The 25,956-nt window shown below is 46.1% G+C and overlaps 1 protein-coding gene across 1 annotated transcript in view; it reads right to left on the reverse strand.

Moving 5' to 3' along the window:
* Positions 1-12,899, reverse strand: part of Stk24 (serine/threonine kinase 24) — a 99,106-nt gene extending 86,207 nt beyond the window's left edge. Inside the window, exon 1 of the mRNA XM_005007157.3 lies at positions 11,953-12,899. Coding sequence (XP_005007214.2) covers positions 11,953-11,994 — 42 coding nt within the window. The 5' untranslated portion in view covers positions 11,995-12,899. The remainder of the gene's footprint in view (positions 1-11,952) is intronic.
* Positions 12,900-25,956: the final 13,057 nt, after the last annotated feature.

Here is a 25,956-nt window from a genome sequence, read left to right on the forward strand (position 1 = left end):
CCTATGGATTTAGAAAAACCTGGCCAAGCAGCAAAGGCACCAAGTCCTACAACACAGAGAGGCCTCTTCAACCCCTAAAGTTGGACAAGTAGATTCCAACAGTCTCTGAAAGATAAAAACTGCAGGTTTGTAAGCACAGAAACCCAAGCTACTTCTCACAGGAGCACCACTGTCCTGTTTCCACAGCTCCGAGCAGCAGGCATTTACAGACCTTTCATGCTGCAGCTCATGGTGCCTGAGGCAGCGGCACACCTGGAAACTCCCTGCATCTCCATCTCAGACCTCTGGATCGGAGAGAGGCCGGGAGGTGGAACTCAGCAGCCCTGTGTGGGACAGTAAGGTCCTTTTCTCCAGGACTGCTTCTTCACAGTTCAAAGCAGCATAATTTGAGTGACACCTCCAAGTCTAGAAGAGAAGATGGTCAAAGGCTCTTGTGCCATGCCAAGAAGGCTTCAGGGCCTGGCAGAGAGGCTCTGTATTTGCACATCTTTTTCTTTGCAAATTACTACTCAGTATCACAGATACAATAGCACCCCTGCATCAGACATGCTAAGGAAAGGTTTGCACAATCCGTTCTTCATCCCAATTTCAGGTTCAAAGTTCTCCTCCCAGGGACAAGTGTGGTGCACATGCCTATCAGCCCACACTCAGGAGGGTATGGCAGAAGAATCACCATAACTTCAAAGCCTCACACAGTGAGTTTAAGGACAGACTGAACTACATACTAAAACCTTATCTTTAAAAGGGGGGAAAATCCTTCTCCAGAACAATGCCTAAAATAACCGCTGCTAAGTCACTGAGTTGCCCAGGCTGGACTCAAACTTTCACTCCTCCTGCCTCAGCCTCCTGGAGTGCTGGAATTAATTACAGAACTGCACCACCAGCCTTGACTCCCAAAGGCCTTCTTGCTGCCTTGTAACATGATAGAGCCCATCCCACACCAAGAATGGGAGCAAATCTCAGATCTCTTCCTCTTATGAAATCTCTGTTCCACCATGGGGCCACACCTGTGATTCTACCAACCCTAGTTACTTCCCTGAGGCTCCAGTCTAAATAATATGAGGACATGAATTTGGAATTAAGTATCCAGCACCTGAATTGAGGGGGACACACTCAAGCCAGAGAAGATAAACCTAAATTAGGGCTGGGCAAAGCAGAGAACCAACTTAATCCACAGTGCTCAAGCCCCTAAACCCAGAAGCAGTATCTGAAGGTCACTCTAGAGTGGTACTAGACAATGAATCTGGCTGGCGCCTGCCCCACCCCCCACCACCCAGCCTCCCCCACCACCCTGCCTCCCCCCACCTCCCTGTCTCCCCCACATAAGGAAACCACTGAAGACAGTCTCTGGACAGCAGGGAAAAGTGCAGGGGTCTTGCATCCGGAGGTGGCATCAAACTCCTCAGATAAGACGCCTGTACCTTCTGCTCCACTTACGTGGGTCGAGGCTTTTGGCAGAAGAGGCAGCAGCCAAGAGTGCACCATCATGTGAAAAGCCAGTCCAGAGAGGGCGGGCAGAAGGCTCCAAAAAGGCTTCCTCAGGAAGAGGCAGAAGGGATGAGTGCCTATCCAGCTGGCTACAGCCAACATCCTGCAAGAGAGCTCAGCAGCCCCCACTCTCAAACATGCATGGACAGGCAAGGGTGGCCTTGGCCACAAAAAAGCAGAGCAAACCCAACATGAGACAAAAGTAGGCCCTGGCAGGAAAAGAATCATGCTGGGAGGTGGGCAGATGCTTCAGGAACAAAAGAAACAGACATAATGTTTGAGAACTGAAAAGAGTTCTCCGATTTTACAAAGCAAAAGAGATGAAATGCTCACTGAAAAGTTGGAAAAAGTTAAGACAGCTGCCCAGAAAGCCCAGTGACAAAGGATGGAAAAAACTTCACGTGGGCGAGGCTGACCACTGGCCTGGAAGGTTCCCAGCCAGATAAGAGTTCCAGGGAGAACAGAGACATGGAGGAACCAAAGAAAAACGAAATACAAAAGACCTGAGTTGCCCAACTGAGAATCTTCTACAAAAGATGAAAAGAGACTCATACCAAGACAGCGCTATGAATCCTCAAGATGCAAAAAACAACAGATCCCTCCAGGCTCGGGAGAACCCGGCGCACAAAGCACCTGACTACTCCTCTAGGTGCCACCAGGGCCCAGCGCAGGAGCATCTTCGGGGTGCTGGGAGAAAGCAAGATCCACCGGCGATTTTATACCATGCTGATCCCAACCGAGGGGAGGTACAAATAGATTAAAATTTAAAAAAACTATGTCACCTATGCGTAGGAAGGGGTTGCAAGGCACAGGACACCAAGACAAAGGCATAAACCAGGAGAAAAAAAGACAAGAGATGCAGAAAACAGGGCGTCCGGCACAGGAGAGCAGCAGGAGCCCAGCGGACAGCTGCGAAGGGACAGCAGAGCACAGGAGAGATGGGCAGCGGGTCAGACAGGGGCAGCACCGAGCCTCACAGGGTTCTCCAGTGCGCTCAGAACTCCTCAGACTCAGTCCAACACTGGTGAAGAGCTGTGAGTTGAATGAGCTGTATGTATGTTTAAAAAAAACAAACAAACACCTTTGAAAGAGATCTCAGAAGCAAACCTGTCTGCTCGCCATGGCTGGCTGTGGATGGTGCCTGCAGTCACACTAACGCTCAAGCTACACGCAGATCCTGCCGGGCGACCACGTGACTGGAAGGGTGCCCCAGAGGCTGGGCCAGGCATGCCCGGGACACCGGAAGCAGAACTAAAACATGATGTCTCGTCTTCATGTCTGCACCTGTCTCCTCTAATCACCTTAAGTTTGGAACGGACTCTTGCCCAGCTCTGCACACACAATGTCAACCACTTCAGTAATCTGTCCAAAAATTAGTGATGCGGGGTTTACTAGCACTAAACTTACCTGGCCGATGTAATCCCCCACTCAGGGCTGAGAATACCAAGACAGAAGCACAGCAATTTCCAGGATTTTTACAAGAGGCTTTTACATCCTGTTTCAGACGTCCTGCGGCAGCACTCACAAATCGCTAATCACTGCCATAAACCTGCAGCTCCCCTGGTTCCACATCTCCCGGATGAGGCCACCTCCAGATGAAGTCACCCCATAAGCACCTGGGTCATCTCCTGGGAACTGGATTCTGCCCTTGAGCTCTTTGGCCTCCTCCGGAGTCACCAGGCAGAACCAGTCAGCCCTGCGATAGCCATCAACCCCACCACAGCAAGACAGATCCCTACCCTGCCGGCTACAGGAGCCCCAGCCCTTGCCTTTCCTCTGCTATTCTAGAGACCCCCAAAGCTCCTGCCAGCCCCTTGAAGACAGATCGGTGAGTTGACTAAAGTCCTCTCCTGGACTGGTGTTTAGGGACAAGTGACCAAGCCTGTTTTGCTGGGACCCCCAAAGTCAGGGCTTTTGCCCTGAAACTCTGGTATGGACTCCCCCAGGAAGGGTGGCTGAAAGAGCAAACAAGAACAGACTCCACTCCCATCTACACGTCCGAAGTCCACAGATAATGCCTGAAATCAGAAATAAGCAGCAATTCTTAAATCTTTTCAAAAACCACAAGGGAATAACAACAAAAATCAGGTAGGAGAGATCAAAGGGCCACCGTGGGGACTAAGGAACACGGGCAAAAGGGATGCACTATCTTTCCAAGGAAATTCACATGACCCACTCATAGAACTCTTCAATTAAAAAAAACTAAATCATAAGTCATTGAAAATAAAACAAAAGATATGAACCCATAATGTCCTTTCAAATCTTAGGGCCTAAAATTCTTCTTCCAAACAGGAAGCTGACAAAATAATAGCAAGATAAGTACGTCTGGTAACCATTCATGTAAAATTTATTCCCATTTAATCAGCTACCAATAAGGTGTTCAACAGAGAGCTTCTTTTTGTGACAAAAGCCCCTCAAGAAAGTAGAAGAAAAGCCAGACATGGAGGTACATGCCTGGAACCCCAGCATTAAGGAGGTAGAACACGAGGATTACCCTGGGCAACACAGTGAGTTCAAGGCCAGCCTGAACTACCCAGTGAGACTTTGTCCAAAAAAAAAAAAAAAAAGCCAGAGCCAGAACCAGAAATGGTGGTACACACCTGTCATCACACCAGGAGACTGAGGCCGGAGGATTGCCCCAAGTGAAACGAGGCTGGGCTTCACAGAGTTCAAGGCCAGCCTAAACTACAGAGGGAGATCCTATCACAAAAAAAAAAAAAAGAAGAAGAAGAAGAAGAAGGGGAAGGTCTCTGAAATCTACAATGTCACTCCCTGGATCTACATAAGTGCCTTTGTAACCAGAGAAATCAGACATAAGAAACAATGTATACATTGTACCAAACAGAGGTACTTACTCTTTGGTTTGTCCTACTCTAAACCAAGAAGCAATTTAGGATTGGAGAACCCAAGTTCACCCCCTAGGGGTCAGGTGTCCTAAAAGCCACGTTTTTCTTTTTCCCAAAGCATATGGCACAGAGATATTTCATAAATTTCCTTGCAAAAGAAAATAAAATAATTTGACTGCAAAAAACAATGAGCTATGAGGAATGCCTGCCACAGTCCCATACGAGGACAGTGGCTGCTTCTAGGCGGGACAGAGGGATAAGAGTGTGGCCTCTCTCTATTTCCTGCACGCCCTTCGGCCACAAGATTCCATTAGTGATAATCACCACAGCCAGGGCACACAAAAAGCCAGGGCAGCGAGGGCCGGGTGTGGCCCACTTCCTGCAGGTATGACTCTACAAAGCAGAAAAGTCTGAATCACAGGGAAAATCACCCAAAGAAAGAAGCCCTTGGCGTCCTCTACCCTAGAGCAGAGGGTGTGTAATGCAGAACACTGCAGTCAAGGCAGGTTCCGCCCTCCTGATTCCTACACCCCGGGCCAGGCACACAGCCTGGTCAGCCAGCACTAGAAGGGCCAGCCCAGCTCCAAGCAGAGCGCTGAAACCACCCAAGGGCACCAGACAACCACTGGGCCAGCTGCCGCCCAACACAGCTCCTATGCCAGGGACTGTGCCCTCTGTGACCTAAGAACTCCTATCCAACCAAGTGGCTGAAGGTCACTGGGCACCATGTGAACAGCTATCAACAATGCTCACTGATTGGGACTAGAAACTAAATGTCCCAGCGTCCTCCAAAACTATTTAATTTTTTTTAATCTAGTTATCCCCACCTATTGGGGGAGGGAAGAAAAAAAAAAAAGAAAAACTTCAAAGCAAAACTAATCACCATTACTATATTTTGCTGATAAAGGAAAAAAAGGGACAATGAAGCCTTGACATAGGTGTTGAACAAAAACTTAAAGGGCCATCAGTCTCAGGGAAGCGGGCCTTTATTCCTCTCACTACTCTCTGGGATGCAGCCCAGCCCTGAGAAGCCAGCCCTGTGCTCACCAGCCACTCCTCACCCAGGATCATGCTCTTGAGTCACGGTGTCTTTCCCAGGTATGCCCACCAGGTCACTGACCTCTCAAGGACAGGGTGGGGCAGTTAACAGGCCATGGCAGCATCCTCTGCAGCCCCTTCTGCCTGGAGTCTTCCTGTAAGACATCTGGCCTCCTAGAACAGCCACATGTTCGTCAACTCATGGACGGAGGAAGAAAATGTACAATGGAGTACTACTCTGCCATAAAGAGAGATAAAAACAGGAACCATCCTGCAAGAAAATGGACGCACCTTAAAGACCACAATGCTAAGTGACAGCAGTCACACAAGCTTGACTATCACAGGACTTCTCTTATATAAGACCTAAGGCATAAATAAGGACAGATACCAGGAAGTAGGGAGCTAGATCATTCTTCAAAGGACAGGAGATGGAAAAAGAATTAAGATGTGTTTCACTGGAATATAGACAGCCTGGTTCTTTAACAAATGGTGCTGGAGGCCACAGATTTGGTTCAGTGGTGTAAGTACCTGCCAGGCAAGCACGAAGTCCTGAGTTTGATCCCCGTACTCAAAAAAAAGGTCCTGGAAAAACCTGGCTCTGCACACCCCAAAGATTAAAATTGGACCTATTATCTTTTACCATGCACTAAACTAAATTCGAAACAAAAGATCTATATTAAAACAAACATTAAATCTGCTGGAAGACAAATAAAACTCTTAAAGACAGTGGTACAGGCAAAAACTTCATGAATAAAACCCTGACTGCACAGGAACTATCACAAAGAATCAACAACTGGGGTCTCATCGTATTAAAAAAAACTTTTGCACAGCAAGAGAAACCATCAATGGAGTGAAGAGACAACCAACAACATGGGAGAAAGTGTTTGCCAGCTGTTCCTCAGACAAAGGATTACTATCAAGACCAGATAAAGAACTCAAAAAATCAGTCCTCCCAGATTGAAAGATCAACCCAAAAATGGGCATCTGAGATGAATACTCACTTGTCAGACAAATTAATACAAATGGCAAACAAATATATGAAAAAATGTTTGATATAGGCAACTGAATTTAAAAATAGCAAGAGGCACGAAGGTAACCACTTTTGATCACCTGGTATTCTATTTTTGCATCATGTACTATGCCCATCCTTCTGTTCTGACTCTGTTTTGCTTAGTCACGTTTGGTTTTATTCTCTTCAAAGAAAGTAATAAGAACTGTGGGAGTAATAAAACCCAAAAAGTGTAATTGTTACTGTAAAAAACAGAGGAAAGGAAGGTGGACTAAGGGATATAACCGCAGGTATGTTTGAGTGTGTAGGATGGAAAACCATATTACTGAGCTTTTGTTGGTTCATTGAACAGAACTGTCTGCAATATCACTGTGTGAATGTCCACTTTATATGCTTTAATTTTATAATTTGGACAACTGTTTCTAAGAAGACAATATGTAACCTATTAACTAGTGATTTCTTACTGTATATTTTTCTTGAAATTCTGTATTACTTGTACCCTTTTACTGCTTTGTTTTTTTATATCCTTTCTTTTTTCTCTTAAAAAAAAAAATGTTCGACATCACTGGTTATTCAAGAGACGCAAATTAAAACAACACTGAGATTCCACCTCACCCTGCAAAGAATGGCTATTATCAAGAAGTCAACCAATAACAAACACTGGAAGGGCTATGAGGAAAAAGGAACCCTTCTCTGTTGTTGGTGGGATGCAGACTGGTGCAACCACTGGAGAAATCAGTGTGGAGATTCCTCAAAAAACTAGGATTAAAGGTTCCATTTGACCTCTATTCCCCTTCTGGATAGCTTCCAGAATTAAGAACATACCACAGCAATAATATGTGTACCCATGTTTATAACAGCACAGTTTGTAATAGCCAGATCTTGGAAATGATCTAAATACCCATTGTCTGAGGAATGGATAAAAAAAGATGTGGTACTGTTAAACAACAGAGTACTACTCAGCCATAAAGAAGGATAGCTTGGGGTGGGGATTTAGTTCAGCAGCATAAGTGCCTACCTGGCAAGCGCAAGGTCACGAGTTTGAACCCCATTACCCCCCCCAAAAAAAGAGGATAATTTGGAGACTTTTATCAGCAAATGGATGCTACAGAAGACTATACGCATAAGTAAAATAAACAGTATATTGTCTCCCTACTGTGAAAAGCTTAGAATAAATAAGACTCAAAATGTACAACAGATACTGTAAAATGGGAAAAAACTGCTCACAAGGAAAGAGAAACGGATGGGAAAGGAGAAAATAAGGGAAAAAACAAAAATAATAATAATGTCACACAACATAGATAAAGATAGTTACACTAGTAATTTATCTTGGTTCATTGAAAAGGTTTGTACTAATAATTGTTTAGGCAATCAAATGCCTATATCTTGTCCTGAGTAGCTAATTTAAAGATAACTATGCAATGTGCTGATTACGGTTACCCTCCTATTGCCTTTTGAAATTTTGAGATTTTTTCCCTAATTAAAAAAAAAAAAACAGCACTTGCCTGGAAAGCATGGGGTTCTCAGTTTCATTCCCAGTACCCCAAAAAATAACTAAAAAGCAAAAAAGAATTAAGATGTACCATATACATGCACCAATTTCCCATAGGAATGTAAACATTACATACTGCAAATGCGCAAGAAAAACAAAAGATGATCGAGGGAAAGAAAGGAGATGAAAACAGGAACTCGGGTATTACACACCTGTATCAGCTCCATAGGAGGAATGCAAATGCTGTGTACAACACACACACACACACTAACAAGACACCAGACCTCCTTCTACAGTTCAGCTTCACTCTCACGGTACCCTCAGAACCTCGATCTCACAGCTCCGCTGATGCCCACACTGGGGGACCCTCTGGGGTGCTTATGGCAAGAAGGTGAATGTGGGCAGGCACCTTCCAAGGAAGCCACAGGAAAGGAACTACGGAGACGTGACACACAAGGGAAAGATCGTATACTGGTTAAGCTGCAAAGAAATGTAGCTGCCGGTCTGCCTTCACCTCTGACCCTTCCACACAGCACTAAGCACCTGCTCGGGCACTAAGCAACCCTGTTTCTCCCAGATGCCACCAAAGAGTCCAGAGAAGGCAGCAGACAGGGCGAGGTTAACCAGTAGAACCGTTAGGGTTTTCAGCCATTCCTCTATTGGTATTTACACTTCAAAGCATGCTAGATTAACCCAAGCCTTCTGCTATCCATGTGCCTTATCTTAACTGGGGGGTCATGAACCAGGGGGCTATGAAATCAATTCAACGCTAAAGCCAGCTCCTCTTTTTAAATAAAATGTATCACAATGATGTATTTAGCCAGGATCAGGACAGTCTGCTCAAACGTCTGATTCTAAGCTTGATGTAAATTTGCTTACAGGGCCAGGCATGGCAGCACAGACCCGTAAATCCCAGCACTCAGGAGGCTGAGGCAGGAGGACTGTGCCAAGTTTTTGAGACCAACCTGGGCTACAAATCGAGCTCAAGGCCAACCTGAATGGCACTGTGAGACTGTCTCAAACAGACAAAAAAAAAAAAAGAAAAAGAAAAAAGAAATTGTTACAGGGTAACATTACAGTCCAGAGAATCTGAAAGGTAAAATTCTGTAATGGAAATTTACAAACCAGCATCTAATTCCTTCTAAATCACAATCCATGCACACTCACAGCTGTTGAGAGCTCCTGCTCCAATTTTAATCTGCTTTTCCCTTTAACATGAAGTGAGTACTTCATGTTACTTTCAATGAAAGATAGAGTACTCAGAGCCACACATCAGCTGAATTTCTTCATTTTTATTCAGCTACTAGACTCAGCTCATAATTTCTATTTTTCTCCCTCTATGATAATATAAGACTGGGGTGTGGCGAAGGAAAAAGGAAAAGGTCCCAGCAACCTCCCTTAAACATTTATTTAAAAACGGGAACCCAATCAGATACACACCCATCAGCCAAACCCAGAACCCCCCCCCCACACACACACACACACACACATGCAGAGACACCAGTGATGGAATAACTGAAGTATCGATCTTGTACTTCAAGTTTCTTCAGCAAATACAATCTGGAATGAAATCAACTGTAATGTCTGCAGAAAGTACCAATGAGAAACAGTACAGCATGGTGTGTAGGAGTGTGCTCAAGGCAGGAAGACCTGGTTACCAGTCACACTCGATACACTACCTTGATCTGTTCAATTAGTTTCCACTGATTCCTAAAGCTTAAAAAAAAAAAAATGGCATAAATAGGATCTACGCATCAACTGGCACCAGGAAGGATCAAAAAGCACAGAAATGATTTACAAGATATGAAAAATGACCTTTATGCTAAAATTCCTTCATGTAGATTATTTTGTAGTCATTTGTGCCTAGATCACCTGAATTCTTTCTCAATTTTTTCAGAGCTCTTTGTAAGCCCTCATCAAGAGAGGAGGATGGGGAGGCTTAAGACCATGACAGGAAAAGGGCCAGAATCCCCCTTCTTTGATCCCTGCAGCCAGTTCTCAAGGCCAGGTGGGCCTTTAATTCTCAGCGGCAGCACCCAGGAAACTCTCCCTGGGCAGCTGCTGCTGCTAATTCCAAATTGCAAATAAATGTGCTTGTTTCTCTTTTCTGGGGGGAAGGGAGGAGAAAGAAACGTTCCTCCCCAAACGGCACATCAAAAACTTAACAGTGTGTGGCTGCACCACCGCACAGCACCGACAACAGGCAGAACCCACCTTCCCACCTCTAAAACTAACAGCTGAAAAACTGGCCTTTTTCCACTGAGAAAAATGTATCATTTTTATGCTGAGAAAGCAAAACAAAAAACAGCTCCCTTGTAATAACCACCTGAAATACGCTCTTTTTCTGAAAGGCAAAGTTATTAAAGAAAATTTATCTTCTTTTACTAAGACTAAGAATTTTGGCCCACTCAAAAAAGGGGGGCGGGCACCAACTACCACCTGGTGACCATCTGCTACTAACTTCACAGCATTAACCAGAGGGGCTTCAAGTACCTTTTCAAACTCTCTACAAAGGCCCAGCATCTAAATGAGCCACACGAGCTGGATTATAACCTAATTAACAGGTTATAAAAGTCATCTAAAGGATAATCCCAGCACTCCAGAGGCTGAGGCACCGATCACTGCAGGTGGATCACTGCAGTTCGAGGCCAGCCCGAACTGCAGAACAGCACAAAAAGAGAGAGAGCGTGTGTGTCATCTAAGGGAAATACTGTATTGCTAGAACTTGTTTTTTTAATGATTACAAAAGGTCCTTCTTGCTCTGCTGGTCACAAATTCTTTTCCATCTCGTTTCCTTCATGTCTCTAAATTCAAACCAAAGAGCTTCAGGGTATTACCAGGAACCCATAGCCAATTTTTTCATACAAACTTCAAAAAGTTAAATTTTTAAATGCATGTTGAATATAAAGCTTTTCAGATGTGGCTCGAGTTTTAAAGGTTTATACATGTATACATAATATATATATATATATATATATATATCCCCCAAGCATCTTCCCATTCACACTCTTGATACTGATTTTATTATGCTTTAAAAACAAAAGCTTAGACTAAATTTCTAGCTGCCATTAAAGTAGTAACTTTGAGTTCCTACTTTTCTAGTGTTCAAACCTGGCCGATGAAATCCAGTTTCTTTTTACGGGTTGAAAGAAAAGAAGAGCTTCGAAAAGCCAAGGTCTAAACATTGTACTTTGTCAGCCCTGGAGACGGAAGCAAAGAGCCTGTTGCTATCCATAAAATAACAAATAATCCACTAGGATATTTTGGGTTGTTTTCATAAAAGCTCTTCTGTTCACTGGCTTAGTTTGGTTGCCCTGCTTGGGAGACCAAAACTTTAAAGGTACATCCTAACTACATCGTGAGATTTTAACCCCAAATATCTGGCCACTATGTATGTTTACAAACATTACAAGTTAGCCAGGGATGGTGGCTTTATTTTTCAAAGGGCCGCAAACAGTCCCCAATGGAGAAAAACTTTAACACATTCGGGTAAATTTGAGTCAACTCCCACCGTCCTTCTAGTAAGTCACTGGTAGGCCAAGATGCCACCCAGTATCGACGGGGGATCTCGAGGCAAGGGTACCCTCCAGTCTCAAAGTGAAAAGTCCAGGGTCCCGGCGCCGGCTGGGTGGGCCTGCACTCCGCACCCGCGAGCGCGCGGAGACTCCCCGGACTCCACTTCCAGGGGTTTAAGGGCCGCACCACGGAGGAGGCTCGGAGGCGAAGTACTCCGGCTGACTCGTGGTCACCTCTCCTGCACCGCCCCGCGGGGCCGGGACTCCCCGCGCGCTCCCCGCCCTGCGCCCCGGTGGGGGCCGCGGCTCGGAAGCCCAGGAAGTCGGGACAGCCGGGCCCAGGGACCCCGCGGGGCCTCCAAGGGCGTTTCTCACTCCCGTCCCCCGGGGTGACCGACCCGGCCTGCGGCCCGCAGGAGTTGGAGCTCAGGGGAGCGCCCCACACCCGCACCCCGCAGCCCTTCGCTCGCGCGCACCCCGAGCCGGGCCAGAGGGGCTCCGCGACCCCGGAAGGGAGGGGGTGGCTGCTCACGCCGCCCGGCCGCCGCTTCCGCCCCCGCCTACCTGCATGCCCGGCAGGCCCGGCTGCACCGGGGAGTGCGCCATGGCGCGGGACGGCGCTTCCTGGCCGGGACGGCCGGGCCCGAGGCGCGGCGACCAGGCCGCGGGGCTCAGCGGCGCGCGGCGGGCCGCGTCCCCATGCGCGGCGCCGGGAGCGGGGCGAGGGCCGCGGGGCCTGAGCGAGGAGCCACCGGCGTGGAGTCGCGGGAGCCGGACAGGGCCTGAGCCCGCGCGCTGGGCCGCCGGGAGCCGGAGTGGGCGCGCGCAGCCGGCCGAGCCCGCGAGCGCCCCGCCCCGGCCCGGCCCCCGCGCCCGCCCCCGCGGCCCGGCCGGGGACCCCGCCCCGCGCTTCCGGAGCCGGAGAGGAGCCGGAGCGGGAGGGAGGGAGTCAGCGCGCGAGTGAGGAGGCCGGCGGCGGCCCCGAAGCCCTAGGCCGCAGCCTCCGCCTGGCGCGCGCGGGTGGGGCGCGAGGGGAGGGAGAAGAGGAGGGGGCCTCGGCCAGCCGTGCGGGGGGCCCGGTGGACTGGAGCCGCAGAGGGGCAGGAAGCACCAGGCAGCTCCTACACTGCCGGCCCCTCCTGCCCTCTCCGATCCTGGGCCCCTGGAAACCTGGGCTCTGGGCGGCCCCCTTGGCCAGGGTTTTGAGGGGGTAACCCAGCGGGGCCTCAGCGTCTGCCCTTTGCCGAAAGACCAGGGCGGAGCTTCTTTGGTGTCTGCGTGAAGTTTCCAACCAGCCCAAGGAGGAAACCGAGAGGGGAAAGGCCGGGAGAGTGGGTCCGGTCCTGGGCTGTAGCGGCTATAAACAGCCTCGCTCGGGCTGCCGGGGGCTGGGTACTGCACTGCACTCAGGCGGGACTCCCCCTCCGTGAGGAGGGGAAAGTGGGGTGCGGAGCGGCCCGAAGGAAGGGAGGACAATGGAAGGAAGCCGCGTCTAGACTTCAGCCCCAGCCCCCCCCCCCCCGTTTCCAGCGTCTCCCAAAGCCCCAGGCGCTCCCTGAACCCCGTTCTGCTGCTTTTTTTTTTTTTTTTTTTTGCCATGTCTGCTCCATCGACCCAAGACAGGAGGGAGGGCTGAGTCCCTGCTGCCTCTTAGCATTTTATTTACAAAAGCAATAGGAAGTGGGCTGCAAGTTGAGACGCGGCGGTGCTGACGTCAAAATGCCCCTATTGCACCATAGTTGTACGAGGTTAGACACAAAATGAGTCCCCAATTGTTGAGACTATTGGAGAAGACTCAAAAGTTCTCCACCAGGTAAAGAGGGTTTTATTCTTTGAGGTTTGATCGAATTGCAAGAACTTCAGTTTCTTCGGATACTCAGGATCCCGCAGGAGGGAGATGCTAAAACTTAATTCCTACGTTCCTCTTAGAAGTGTGCACAGTTGTGCCTGAGCGTTCCAAACACATTGGAATGTCTTCAAGGTTGCCACTGGCCACTTAAACGCTGCCACCTCTGGTAGAACTATGAAGAAAAAAAAGTGATTAATTAAAAGCGTGAATCCCAATACCCAGAAGCCTACAATCTTACATAAGTTTTGGAAACCTTAGAAAGTAGCACAGAAGTAGAGATGGAGCACAACTATCAAGAACATTATTCTTGGGGCTGGGGATTTAGCTCAGCGGCATAAGCACCTGCCTTGCAAGCAGGCGGTCGTGAGTTCGATCCTTGGTACCGATAAAAATGAAAAAGACCAAAAAAAAAAAAAATTTAAAAAAAAGAACATTATTCTTTAATATGTTCAGACTTGTTTTATTTTTTGAGACAAGGCCTCTCTTTATAGTTCAGACGGCTTAAACTCACTACGAAGCCCACCCTAGCCTCAACCTCATGGGAATCCTCCTGCCTCAGCCTCCCCAAGTGCTGCAATTACAGGCACATGTCACCATGCCTGACCAATGTTCATACTTTTCAATCCTGAATTCTACCCAAACTAACATGCTAAGGAAGGAAGCAGGAAACGTGTAAGAATGTATATCAAAAGGGGTAACAAAGTGATATTCACAATAGTGGGAAAACAAAGAACAGAGGAAAAGTCAAAACAATAGTATTACCCATACAGTGAGTATTTTGTGGTCATTAAAAATGATGTATTTCGTCTGGGCATAGTCGTACATCCTAAAATTCCAGCAACTTAGGAGACTGAGGCAAAAAGATTGCATGTTTAAGGCCAGCCTGAGAAATGATTGAGGCCTTGTCCATCAAAGTAAGATTTTAAAAATGGCTGAAGATGTAGCTCAGTGGTAGAACGCTTGACAATTACATGTTTAGTAATGTGGAGAAATATTTTCAATGCATATTGGTAGGAAAATGCAGGGTATGAAATAATAACAGTTTTCTGATCTCAAGCCCCTATACCTCACATGTAGGAAGATTTGTCTGTTACTATGTGTAAACAGAAAAGCCTATATATGTGTATATAGCAGTGGCTGTCCCTGAAATTGAAGGTGATCTCTTCAATTCTACTACCAGCCAGAGCCAGGGGAGACCACCAGGCTGCCAGGCTAAGAAGTGCTCTCAAGGTCAAAGTCAGTGCTGTAAGCTGCAGGCCGGCTGAACAGTTGAGTGCTGCTCTGAAGCACTGACACAGGAAAATCAGAAATCACTTCAAAGTAGGCTTAATTTCCAGTAGATGAGGAAGACCGGTGGGGGGAGCATAATTAATTCTACAAAATAATCAGCATCTTGTTTTCTATCCCAAGGCTAGTGAGGCTAAGAACATGCCGGTTACCATTCATCTGGACAGGATGACCTGCACTCATTAGCTCGTCCATTTCGCTGGTTAGCCCTCCCCACACCAAACTTCACTTCCCCCTTTGACAGTATTTATACTGCTGAATGCCATTCTCATGGAAGAGAAAAGAAACAGCCACACACACACAGGTTATGGATCCACTGGGTGCTACGAGGCATTACCCAGCATTCCGTGGGCTGCAGGTCTGAGTTCAGGATCAGATCCTGCCTGATTTTGCATAGCATTGAATTCATTCACAATTTTTTTTTTTTTTTTTTTTAGTACTGGAGATGAACTCATGACCTCACGTTTCGTTCACACCTTTTTTGAAAGCCAGCCACACATCCCCCATGTAGGCCATTTAAACACTAGATCCTTTTAGGTACCTGTTTGTCCCATCCTAAGATCTAGTCTCCCCAAATCCTAACTGGGGAACTGCACAGTACCATACTGATAAAGCTAAGAGTGACAGTAGCTGTTGTTGTCACCAAGGGAAGAAAAAGATAGCCCTTTAACCCACCCCTTGTCACTCTTCCTCCATCCCCAACATGTATGTAATTACAACAGAACACATACTACCATAATTCTAGAAGGAGAGATGTTTGAGGGTCTCTGTAAAACGTACACATTTTGTAATCTCCATGGAGATACTAATCCATTGAATTATTTTCATCCTGACTCTCTTTGTCTTTTGTATGTATTTAGAGCATAAATTAGGCAATGAATTCTGCTCTGACATATTCTGGACCATAAAGGACATTTCCATATCCCTATGCCAAGTCCCACCCAATATAGAGTGTGTATTGGTCTCTTGTAAGCCAGTTCCTCACCTCTACTGTGTTCAAAGAATGCAGCCAGAACAAGAACTCAACAATCAATCCCTCTGCTTCCCTTTCTGAATTGAAATGATAAACACCCCCAAAATGCCACTTTCTAAAGAACAGCTAGACAAGGAGCACATTAGCAATTTAAATTCTCAGATTCAAGAAAGGGACTCAAACGGTGAACTTTAAAAAGTATGAGTGGCTTGGAGAAGTAACTAACGGCAGGATTGACAAATTTCTACACATTTAGTAGATGAAGACAAATTATTAACATCGATATAAAGAAGTGCATGTCTTCATCACTGGATAACATGCTGACAAGATAATGTATGCGAAAGCCCAAAGAGAAGATGCCAGCTGTATGGAGGAATTTCATTTTGGGGGTGCAGAGCCAGGAGGAAGGCTCCCACAAGGACATCCCTGTAAGGCAGCTTGTGGTGGCCCCATAACAGAAGCACCTAGCCTCGGTGCCATAAGCAACAGAAACTCATTTCCTCACAGCTCCCAAAGCTGCAAGCCTGAGGTCAGGATGGTGACCGAGTGGACTTTGCAGGTTTGCAAGTGGCAGTCTTCTGTGATCTCTCCTCTGCCTGTGTGCCCTGAGCACTCCTTTTTAGAAGGACACCAGTCACATTGAATTAGGGCCCACCCGAATGATCTCATCTTAACTTCCTTCTTTAAAGATCCCTTCTCCAAATACTGTTCAGTTACGTTCTGAGGAATGGGGGTTAGGATTTCAACATGCAGATGTCAGGGGATGCATTGCAGCCCATGTCAGCCTCTTGCCCTCTGAGTTCCTGGTCAGCCCCGGCCTCAGCTCCAGCGGCAAGCACTTCCGGAGGTTGTGAGCCTGTCTGCAAGCATGTCTTGAAGGTCTGCAGGCAGGTATGGCTGTGCAGTTACTTGGGTGTAGCTCCTCAGCCTTATCTCACACAAAAACTGAATCACTAACCTCCATCCCTGAACAACTGGGAGCAGAAGCAGAGGACAAAACACACTGGGAGAAATCATCAGGAAAACTTGGTCAAATCAGCCAGAAATGAGCTCAGGAGCTTCTGAAGGCCTATAACCATCTGTTGCAGGGGGCAAAACTTAACTTGAATAAGGTTTCTTCCCACTGCCTCTTTCTGTCTCACAACACTCAAAAGAGCAATTTACCAGGAGAGTTGGAGGCTGAGCCTCCTTTAAACATTCTCTGATGTTAGTTCTGGGGGCTCACACTAAGGAACATCAGGCTTTTAGAAGAGCTCACTGGAGCAAGCTCAGTAGAAAAAGGCTCAGGTATAATTTTGCTTGGCCAAGAACCAATTACCAGGGCTCATTTGCTCTCCAAAGAATGACCACTCCATCCTGCCTATCAGTCTGTAAAGATTCCAGTATACAAAGACTCATCAGGCACTGTGTGCCTTTTTACCTCCCTGCCAAAGCTGGGTTTGCTTTTAGATATATCCAGAAAGGGCATAAATGAAATCATCCCCAGAAAAGTGATGTCATCCATCCCACAGTCTCAGAACTGCCACACCGCTTCTTAAAAGCTCTTGGCCCTGTCTTCTGACAAGGAAGACAAATTGTAGAAAATGATTTTAATTTGCACTTCAAGTAGATCCAGGGAGCTACGTACCTAAAGAACATTATATAACCACACAATGGCATAATGTGCCTATGAGTTACAGACGCTGGCTCCAGCTTGAGCAGGATTTAATTCAGCTTGGATTCCTTGTGAGAAGGCTAACCTGACATTACCTTCTAACCTTCACCTGCAAAAAGACAGGTGTGTCATCTTGCACCTTGACTTTCCAGCTCATTTTTATTTGGTTTTCTAAAGAAGCTAAGCTAGAGATACTATTAGTTGGAACTTTCTAAATAACACATGACAAAAACCTAGCTCAAACTTCCATGAAAACAAGAGAAATTTTAGCCCAGTAACAGAAACCCAAGCTTAGCTAAATCAGGGTTAAGTAAACCAAAGAGGATGGGGTTCAAGAGTAAAATCAGAACCATCTTTCTCTTCTCTTCATTTCTGTCCTTCTGCTTCATGTCAGCTTCTTCTTGGTTCTTTGAATGCTATTAAGAGCCACTTTGGGACCCTATAATACCAGAGAAGAATGGGACTTAACCTTCCCCAGGATCCATATTCCAAATCTAGTGGAGGTCAAATTTGTGTAGGTTGATTTTTGTGACCAGAGGACAGGAAGGCAATTGACAAAAGAGTCCAGTCCAAATGGCATGGAAAGAAGGTCTCTAGAAAGAACAATTTCCCAGTGGAAAGAAGACTCTCAGTTTGCCACCCTCCACCCTTAAGCGGCTATGATTGTTAATTATGCTGTGTCAACTTGACTTGAGTAAAAGCCACCTAGCAGCTTGGTAAAGCTCTGTGCATGCTTGTGGATGATTGACATGTGGACCACAAACTGAGGAAAAAAGACTTACTCTGAATGTGAGTGGCACTGACTAATAGGCTTGTAGCTTGAGCAGAATAAAAAGGAAAAGAAGAAAGAAGTCTTCTCCTCTCTTTGGAGGAGGATCTCCCTTTGCCAATGCCTTTGGACATATATCTCCAGTTTCTCCAGGCTTCCAGTGTAAACTCTTCAGCCTTCCAGTCTAGACCTTTTGGCTTTCCAACGTGGACTTGCACCGGACTCTGCAGAGGGGTGCAGGCTTTTGACATTCAACTGGGTCTTCCAGCTCTCCAGTGTGCAGATGGCCATAGTGCATTCTATAGGCAGCCAGTGTAAGCCTAACTTGTTTGTTTAGGTTTTTTGTGGGGTTTTTTTGTCTTTTTTCATTTTTATTGGTACTGGGGATCGAACTCATAACCACCTGCTTGCAAGGCGGGTGCTTATGCCACTGAGCTAAATCCCCAGCCCCAGGTTTTTTGTCTTTTTGAGATAGGGTCTCACTACACAGCTCAGGCTAGTTGTGAACTCACTTTGTAACCCCGGCTGATCTCAAACTCATACCAATCCTCCTGCCTCAGCCTCTTGAGTACTGGGATTATAGGTGTGCACCACCACACCCAGCAGCCTACCTTGTAGAACCCATATAGATAGATAGATAGATATGTAGATATAGATGATGATGATAATAGATAGGTAGATAGATAGATGGATAGATAGATACGTAGATAGAGAAAAATGATGATGATAATAGGTAGATAGATAGATAGATAGATAGATAGATAGATAGATAGATAATAGATGATTTCTGTTGAAATCTGTAGTGAAGGGCTGGGGATATAAGCTCAGTGGCATAAGTTCCTGCCTGGCAAGCACAAGGTCCTAAATTCAATTCCTGGTACCAAAAACAAACAAACAAAAACGCACCCATCTGCATGAACACATACGCAGGCTACTTTTTTGCACGTTTGTCTTCATGGGTGTCCCTGTATCCCTGGCCTAACACGGTCAACCCACGGATAACCTTGCATGCCCTTGCCTCCTCCCCACTGCAAGTCAAAGTCTAGTGCCCTTCACTTAGTCCCTAATTTCCTCCCTTCATCAACTCTAGATGTGGCTTTTCACAAGCCACAGATCTGTAGCAAAGTGCACAATGGGCTATTCAAGCCCTCTCAGATGTTTAATATGTCATGAGGAAGGAGTAAGTTTGTTCCCACCCCAAGAGCACTAATTTGGAAGGAGAAGAAAGGAAAACAGGGAGTCGCCACCATCAGCCCACAATCTCACCATGTCTCCCAGGAGAGGAAGGTGGGGAGCTCCTGGGACACCCTCGGCTCTGTTGTTTGGGAGGCTCCACCTTGTCTGTGGCTCTTCACGGCCACTCTGGAGAAAACCATGGGGCATGAAGGCCCTTCCGAGCCCAGCTCCCATGGCGAGAGTTTAGAGTCCTGGGAGTTATTTAATACAGAAATCCAGATTTCCCCCTTTATCACATCCTTAATGCATCAGTGATTTTGCATAGCGTCTGCTGGCCTGGAGAAATATCTAACAAGTCAACTAAGAAGGTGTGTATGAATAATTTAACACACATTTTTGTCTTAATAACATGAGAGCCATTTGAAGAAATAGTACTGTAAACTTAAAAGTAACGTTTTCATGTCATTCCTAAATTGTTACAGTGAGTAATGGAACATGCGACACTGCATGACTTTCTGATGTAAGCATCAGTATGGACACCATCACCTTCATCTCTTGTTCCACACTGCTGTGTGTGTGTAAGTGTGTGTGTCTGTGTGTGTGTGTCTGTGTGTGTATCACAGCAACTGCCAAGAATATAGCTACCACTTTGTAATTCATATGACATCATCACAAAGAATGTTCCCTAGTGTAGACACTGAAATCCCCATGACTGTGCTGTCTGGTAGATGTTTAGTCTGGCTATGTTTTCTAGAAAGTGGGAAATACCATGTGCTACCTCTGAATTCTCTGCAACACCCAAGAGCGCCGTTGGAGTGGAGAGTGGAAACCACATTTTAAGGTATTACACAACCATAGGGTTCTGCTGATGACAGAGACCCTGTGAAAGCTAGGTGCAAACCAAGCCTATCAGCAAGGCCCTTCAGTTTATACTTTATCAGTGAATGTTCATTCTTCTCTGCTGTAGATACAGTTTGTGTCTAGAGGTCTCCCCAAAGCCTAGCACACTCATAGAGCTTTTCAGCGCTTACTAGATCTAGAGTGCATGATGTTGGGAGTGAGGGTGTATGGTACTAAATTAGTCCTTTGATTGAAATTGGCATAGTTCTGGGTGTGACTGAGTGGATTTACTGCAGACAGAAGTCCCATCCTGCGTATGGGTGGCACCACCCGAAAAGGGTTACAGCCTGGATGGGTGAAACGGAAAGGCAGGCTTGCTGCTCACCCTTGCTGATTGCTGCTCCCTGTTTTGCTGCCTCCTGCCTGCTTTGCCATGGATTGCTTTTCCTTTGCAGTGCCCTTCTATCATGCCACCCTACCTCCAAGCCAGCAAACTACAGACTGAAACCTCTACAAACTGTGAGCCGAAATGAATATTCCCTCCTTGTGGGGGTAGGGTATTTTGTCGATGAGAAAAGTACAATAATCCTGTTCTTCCCTATAGTCGTCTGGCTGTGAATCAATGGATTGCATGGACAGGCAAGGCTAATCTGACCCTTAGCAAAGGGAGAAATTATGACCCTGCTCAGCAGGAGGGCAGAGCCTGAGAGTGTTCTAAATAGTCTTGAAGACCAGGGTCGCTTGACTCTCTGACTTCTCCAACAGGAATGGTTTCATAATTTCCAAGCTTCATGGATAAAGGTATTAACAATTTCAAGACAGCAAGATCAGAGTAGTAAACCAAGCATACAGCATGGCTAATGCAGGGCTGTGTGCAACTGCAAGCACTAACCACACAGCTCGCTGACGTGGGTCCAGACTTCTTCCCCAGGCTTCTTTCTGTGTCTCTGACTTGTTGCCACTCGTGCTGACTTGGGGGGTGGGGATTAATATATCTTGTGCATTCTATAAGAAACACACCTCTTCCGGTTCAGGATTGTTGGTGCAGACTGTGGAGACTACGTGGCTTTCAACCCAGACTGCTTGGCTTCCTGATGGGCCACTTTGCCTGAAGCTGGTCTGTTTCTTCTTGCAGCTTACCAAAAGCCATAGCAGTAACTAGCACGCTTGGCCTGGCCTTTTTAAATTAACAGCTTCCTAAGCGTTGGGCAGTGATACCCCATGATGACTCCTTAGTTGCAAGTAGTGCTGAGATGTTGGAGCCACAGGCCAATTGCTTCTTGCAGGGAGCACCCTTGTCTGGCAGGGAGCACCCTCGTTTGTTTGGATCAGTGTGCCTCTGAAGTACTGTTTCTTTGTGTGGATATTAAAATGCTGTTGTAAAATCTTATCCTTACACCTACCATGCTGCCTTCCTCACTTTCTTCATCGCTGAGACACAATACTCAACACACACAATTTAAAGGAGAAAAGGTTTATTTTAGCGCATGTTTTGGTTTGTAGTCAGCTGGCTCCAAGACACGACAGCATGGCAAAGTCACATGGTGGACTCCTTCCAAGGGTCTCTCTCCCTCCCCCACCCCTCCCTTCACTCTGTGCTTCCTGTCTACCTGCCATAAGCAGCTCTCCTTCTCCATGCACTGGAACCAGGTGACTATGGACTTACATATGAGCCAAAATAAATGTCTCCTTCAAGTGGTGGCTGTCAGGTATTATGTCTCAGTAATGAGGAAAGTTACTAAAACAAACTTTGGGACCGGAGAAATGGGGTTGTCGCCATGACTGTACTTGACTGCATGGTATAGACACATTTGAAACTGGTTCTCAGGAAGAGGTTGAAAAGGTTTGGAGATGTCCACTAGAGAAGCAGTCCTAGGATTCAGTGAACTGAGCTTTATGGAAGATTGGTGTCAGAGCTCAGAAGTCCAAAATGTGGGTAGAAATACATACTGTATTTCTACCAGGCCAGGCTCAGGAGGTTTCTGTTGGGAACAGGGATCCTATTGCCAGTTGAACTCAAGTTCATGTAAATTATGCTCTGGAAGTTTATATCTACATTTTGTTCATGTCCTGAGATTTTGCAGAGAGTAAGATTAAGAGTGGTGGACTAATTAATCTGATGGAGGCAATTTCAAGGCAGTCTCCTATTCAGGCTGTGGCATGGTTATTGTTGGCAACTTTTAAGCAGGTTATTACTGAAAATTAGGAGAAAAAGCCCATTTTAAAAGGCTTGAGTTTCACCAGAAAGGGAGTGCTGATAAAGTTGAAGCAGAGGGCAGTTAGGTAGCTGAAAAGATAAGCATTAAAAAGAAGTCAAGTGTTTTGCAAAAGGACAATAGGAAGAATGTCTTAAGGGTATCTGAGAAACCAATAAGGTCCTATCCTTCCAGGCTTAAAATTGCAAAAGTAAAAGACTTTGAGAAGAGAGTCCAGGGCACTGTTCTCAAGAAGGAAACCTAGAGTATGTAGCTCTCAGCCATCCAGAAACTTGCAGTCTTTTCAGCCACTATTCAAGAAACTCTGGTTACTGTTGGAGTTGGTGGCAGACTTGGGTTATTCAGATGATATTGGCTACCCAGGTATGCAAAATGCAAGTGTTGAGGGGTCAGGGAGGTTTTCCCCCAGATTTTTATAAGGTTTTGGAAGCCAAGCAGTATACCTAAGAGGGAAGTGCATAAAGATGTGAGAGTGAGGTAAAAAATACAATGGATACCCTAGAAAGTTGGAGAAATCAGGAATGTAGAACATCTGAGGAAAGCTAGAAAGAGTAAGTGAAGCCATCCAAAGACAGAAGCCATGAGGGCTACAACAACCAGCCATTCCATAGAGGTGGGGCCTCCCAAGCCATTTGGAGTTCACATTCCATTGTCACAGCTTTCCTCGGGTGTTGGACATGGCAATTTGGGATTTAATATTTGCCCTGCTGGATTTCAGTCTGGCTCGGGTCCCACTGATTTCTATCACACATTCCTCTCTTTTTGAATGGAAATGTTTAAACTTTGCCTTTGTATGTTGGCCATGTTCAACCTTCTTTTCATTTTTACAGTGTCTCATAGCTAAGAGTTTGCTTTGAATCTCAGAGGAAACTTTGGATTTTCAGCAGTACTAAAATTGTCAGGATTTAGGCAACTCAGAGATGGCCTAAATGCATTTTTGCATAAAGGATGTGCATGTGCCTTTTGAGGGATATATCAGTTACTTTTTTTGTTGCTGAGACAAAATACCCAACACTCAAGGTTAAAAGAGAAAAGATTTATTTTGGCTCACAGTTTGTAGATGTTTCAGTCCATAGCCAGCTGGCTCCAAGGCAGGTGGCACGGCACAGAGGAATTACAAAGGAAAAGCAGGGCAGGAAGAAGGCAGCAAGCAGGAAACAATAGTAGCAGCAGTAGCAGCCTGCCTTTCCCTTTTATCTCTTTCAGGCTACCCACCTTTGGGTGTTGCCACCCACACCCAGGATGGACCTTCCTTAATCTCAGCATCACAGTTTTTTCTTTTCTTTTCTTTGAGACAGGGTTTCCTTATGCAGTTCGGGTTGGACTTGAACTCATTTTGTAGCCCAGGCTAACCTCAAAATTTGAGGCAGTCATCCTGGCTCAGCCTCCCGAGTGCTAAGAATACAGGTGTGTGCCACCACACCTTGCCAGCATCACACTTAATCCCAGCATCACACTTAATCCCAGCATCACATCCTTAATCCCAGTATCACACACCCTAGATCCAACCCTTCCCTCAAAAAGCCTCACCTATACCCATATGAGGTTTGTGGGGATATTTAGACACAAGCCATACAGGAGTCATGGGTGGGATGCTATAGTTTATATCTGATATCCTCCCCAAAGCCTCATGTTCTCATAGATAGAGTTTTGGGAAGGTGACTGGATCATGGGGCCATGACACTCAGTGAATCGGTCTACTGATGAGTTTCCAGCTAACTGTGATGCTGGGCAGCGCAGCCTGGTTGGAAGAGGTAGGTCCCTGGAGGTATAGCCTAATACTCCCTTCACTCCAAGAACCAATTTCTCTAACCAGGGCTCACCTCCCAACATCACATTCACTTATTAACTCATCATTGGATTAATTCTCTGACGCGCAGTCACATCCCATGATCCAGTCATCTCCCAGAAGCCCCACCACTGAGCGCATGAGGCCATGCAGAGACATCTAGCTATAACATATGTGCAAAATCCACCCATGATTTGGGTTCTACAGCACAAAAGAGCCTACTTCACGTGAAGGCTCACTTGGTAGAAAGATCACCAGCTCCTAGCATGGGTCTTCTACTTCACCTTACCCAGTGCAGTTTTGCTCTGGTACCTTCTATTCTTGGTCTCAGTTTTTATACTTCTTTTGTAGTTAGGAGATTGCGATGAAAACAGTTACATACAGGCCACATAGTTTATAGTATTACTTTATGATAGTCACCAGAAGAGTCAAATACAAAGAAAATACAGGAAATCTGTTCATACACTAAAGACCTAGAAAATCCAGCCAGGGTCCTGGATCCCTTGGCAAGAACCTACATGAGTTCAGCTGAAAACCTAGAGCCCATGAAAATGCCCCCCATGAGCCCAACTGGAGGCCTAGAGCCCGTGACAATGACTCATGCAAGTCTGTTTTATGGATCAGCACTGGGAAAGGCACAAGGTCCATGGTGGAAGCTAGAAAGTCTATGCCAATGAGGTGAAGGATCTGTGCCAGTAGGTTAAGGGTTCTGCACTGGGACCAAGAAGCAATATTCAAAATAAGGACCAGGGCTCCCCAAAATGTACCACAGTCATCCTCAGCAACAACAAGATCCCAAGCTCCTCCAACGAGAACAGCCAAGTTCATGTCAGGAAGCCAGTGTGACAAGCTTTACCAGGAGATTAAACTGCACACATCTTCACCTCCAGAGCCAGGAAGTGATGCTCAGAGTAAGGGCAAGTGCTCCCCCAAAATGAACCACAACCATCCTCAACAGCAAGGTTCTGAGCTCCTCCCATTGCCAAGTTTATATCAGGGAAGCCAGCATGGCAAGCTCCTGCAGGAGAACCAACAGTTCCAAACAACAACACTTAGGAGAACCCATAATGCTACTCTTCCTCTCTGCTTTCCTTTTTATGCTGGCAACAGTTCTCATCTACACTCAGCACCTCTCTGATTCCATTCAGCTGGTGTTCAAGTTGACCACTAGTTTTTAATCCACCACAATTTCTCTGGACTCTGGTTTTATGTGACATATGACAGACACCCTGTCAAATCTAGCTGAAGAAGAAAGTAATTTGTTATTATGTGTAATTAATTGGGAGACAGTGTTTTAAAATCAGCTTCAGTCAGGTTTGAAGATTAAAATGGCAAGAGATGATGCTAGCTTCTGACGACTATATCTGGGATTCAGAAAAGGTATTCAGGACTTTGTGGGTCTCACACTTTAGACTCATTGACCTCTGCTTTACACTTGCTGTCAGGAAGGTTCCTTCCATATGGGAATAGGATGGTTATGTCAGTCTTTGGTTTCAACGTGATTGCCCTCTGAAAAGGTCAGGAGCCCAGATTAAAGACTCTGCACCTTTAGAAACTTAAAGGCCTTCAGGGTGATCAAAAGTTCCAGGGAGGGCACTGACTGGCCTGGGGCAGTAGAAAGGGGAGAATCATCTTATATGGATCCAGGGAGAGAGAATGAATTCCTTAGAGAGAAGGAGATGTAAACCCTAAACGAGGTGATACTGAGTAGACAGAGCCCTATGCCCCCTGGGATGGGAAAGCTGGGGATTTTGCTCTAGGCAGCAACTTAACCAAGTAGTGAGTAGGGAAATATTTGCCAAGTTCAGGATCTTAGAGAGTTATAATAATAGCTGAGCTTCAGATCATGGGTTGGCAAATTTTTCTATAGGGCCAGAGAGTAAATGCTAGACTTTAGTTCCCCTATTTATCATCCAAATGGCCATAAGCAACACACCAATAAGCAGGGCTGCATTGCAAGGAAACTTTATTTACATAAATAGGTGCAAAGTGTGTTGACCCAGGTGAGTGATCTT

This window comes from Cavia porcellus, unplaced genomic scaffold (assembly GCF_034190915.1).
Source record: "Cavia porcellus strain 051 isolate PalLab524CR breed Dunkin Hartley unplaced genomic scaffold, mCavPor4.1 scaffold_4, whole genome shotgun sequence".
NCBI classification, from domain to species: Eukaryota; Metazoa; Chordata; class Mammalia; order Rodentia; family Caviidae; genus Cavia; species Cavia porcellus.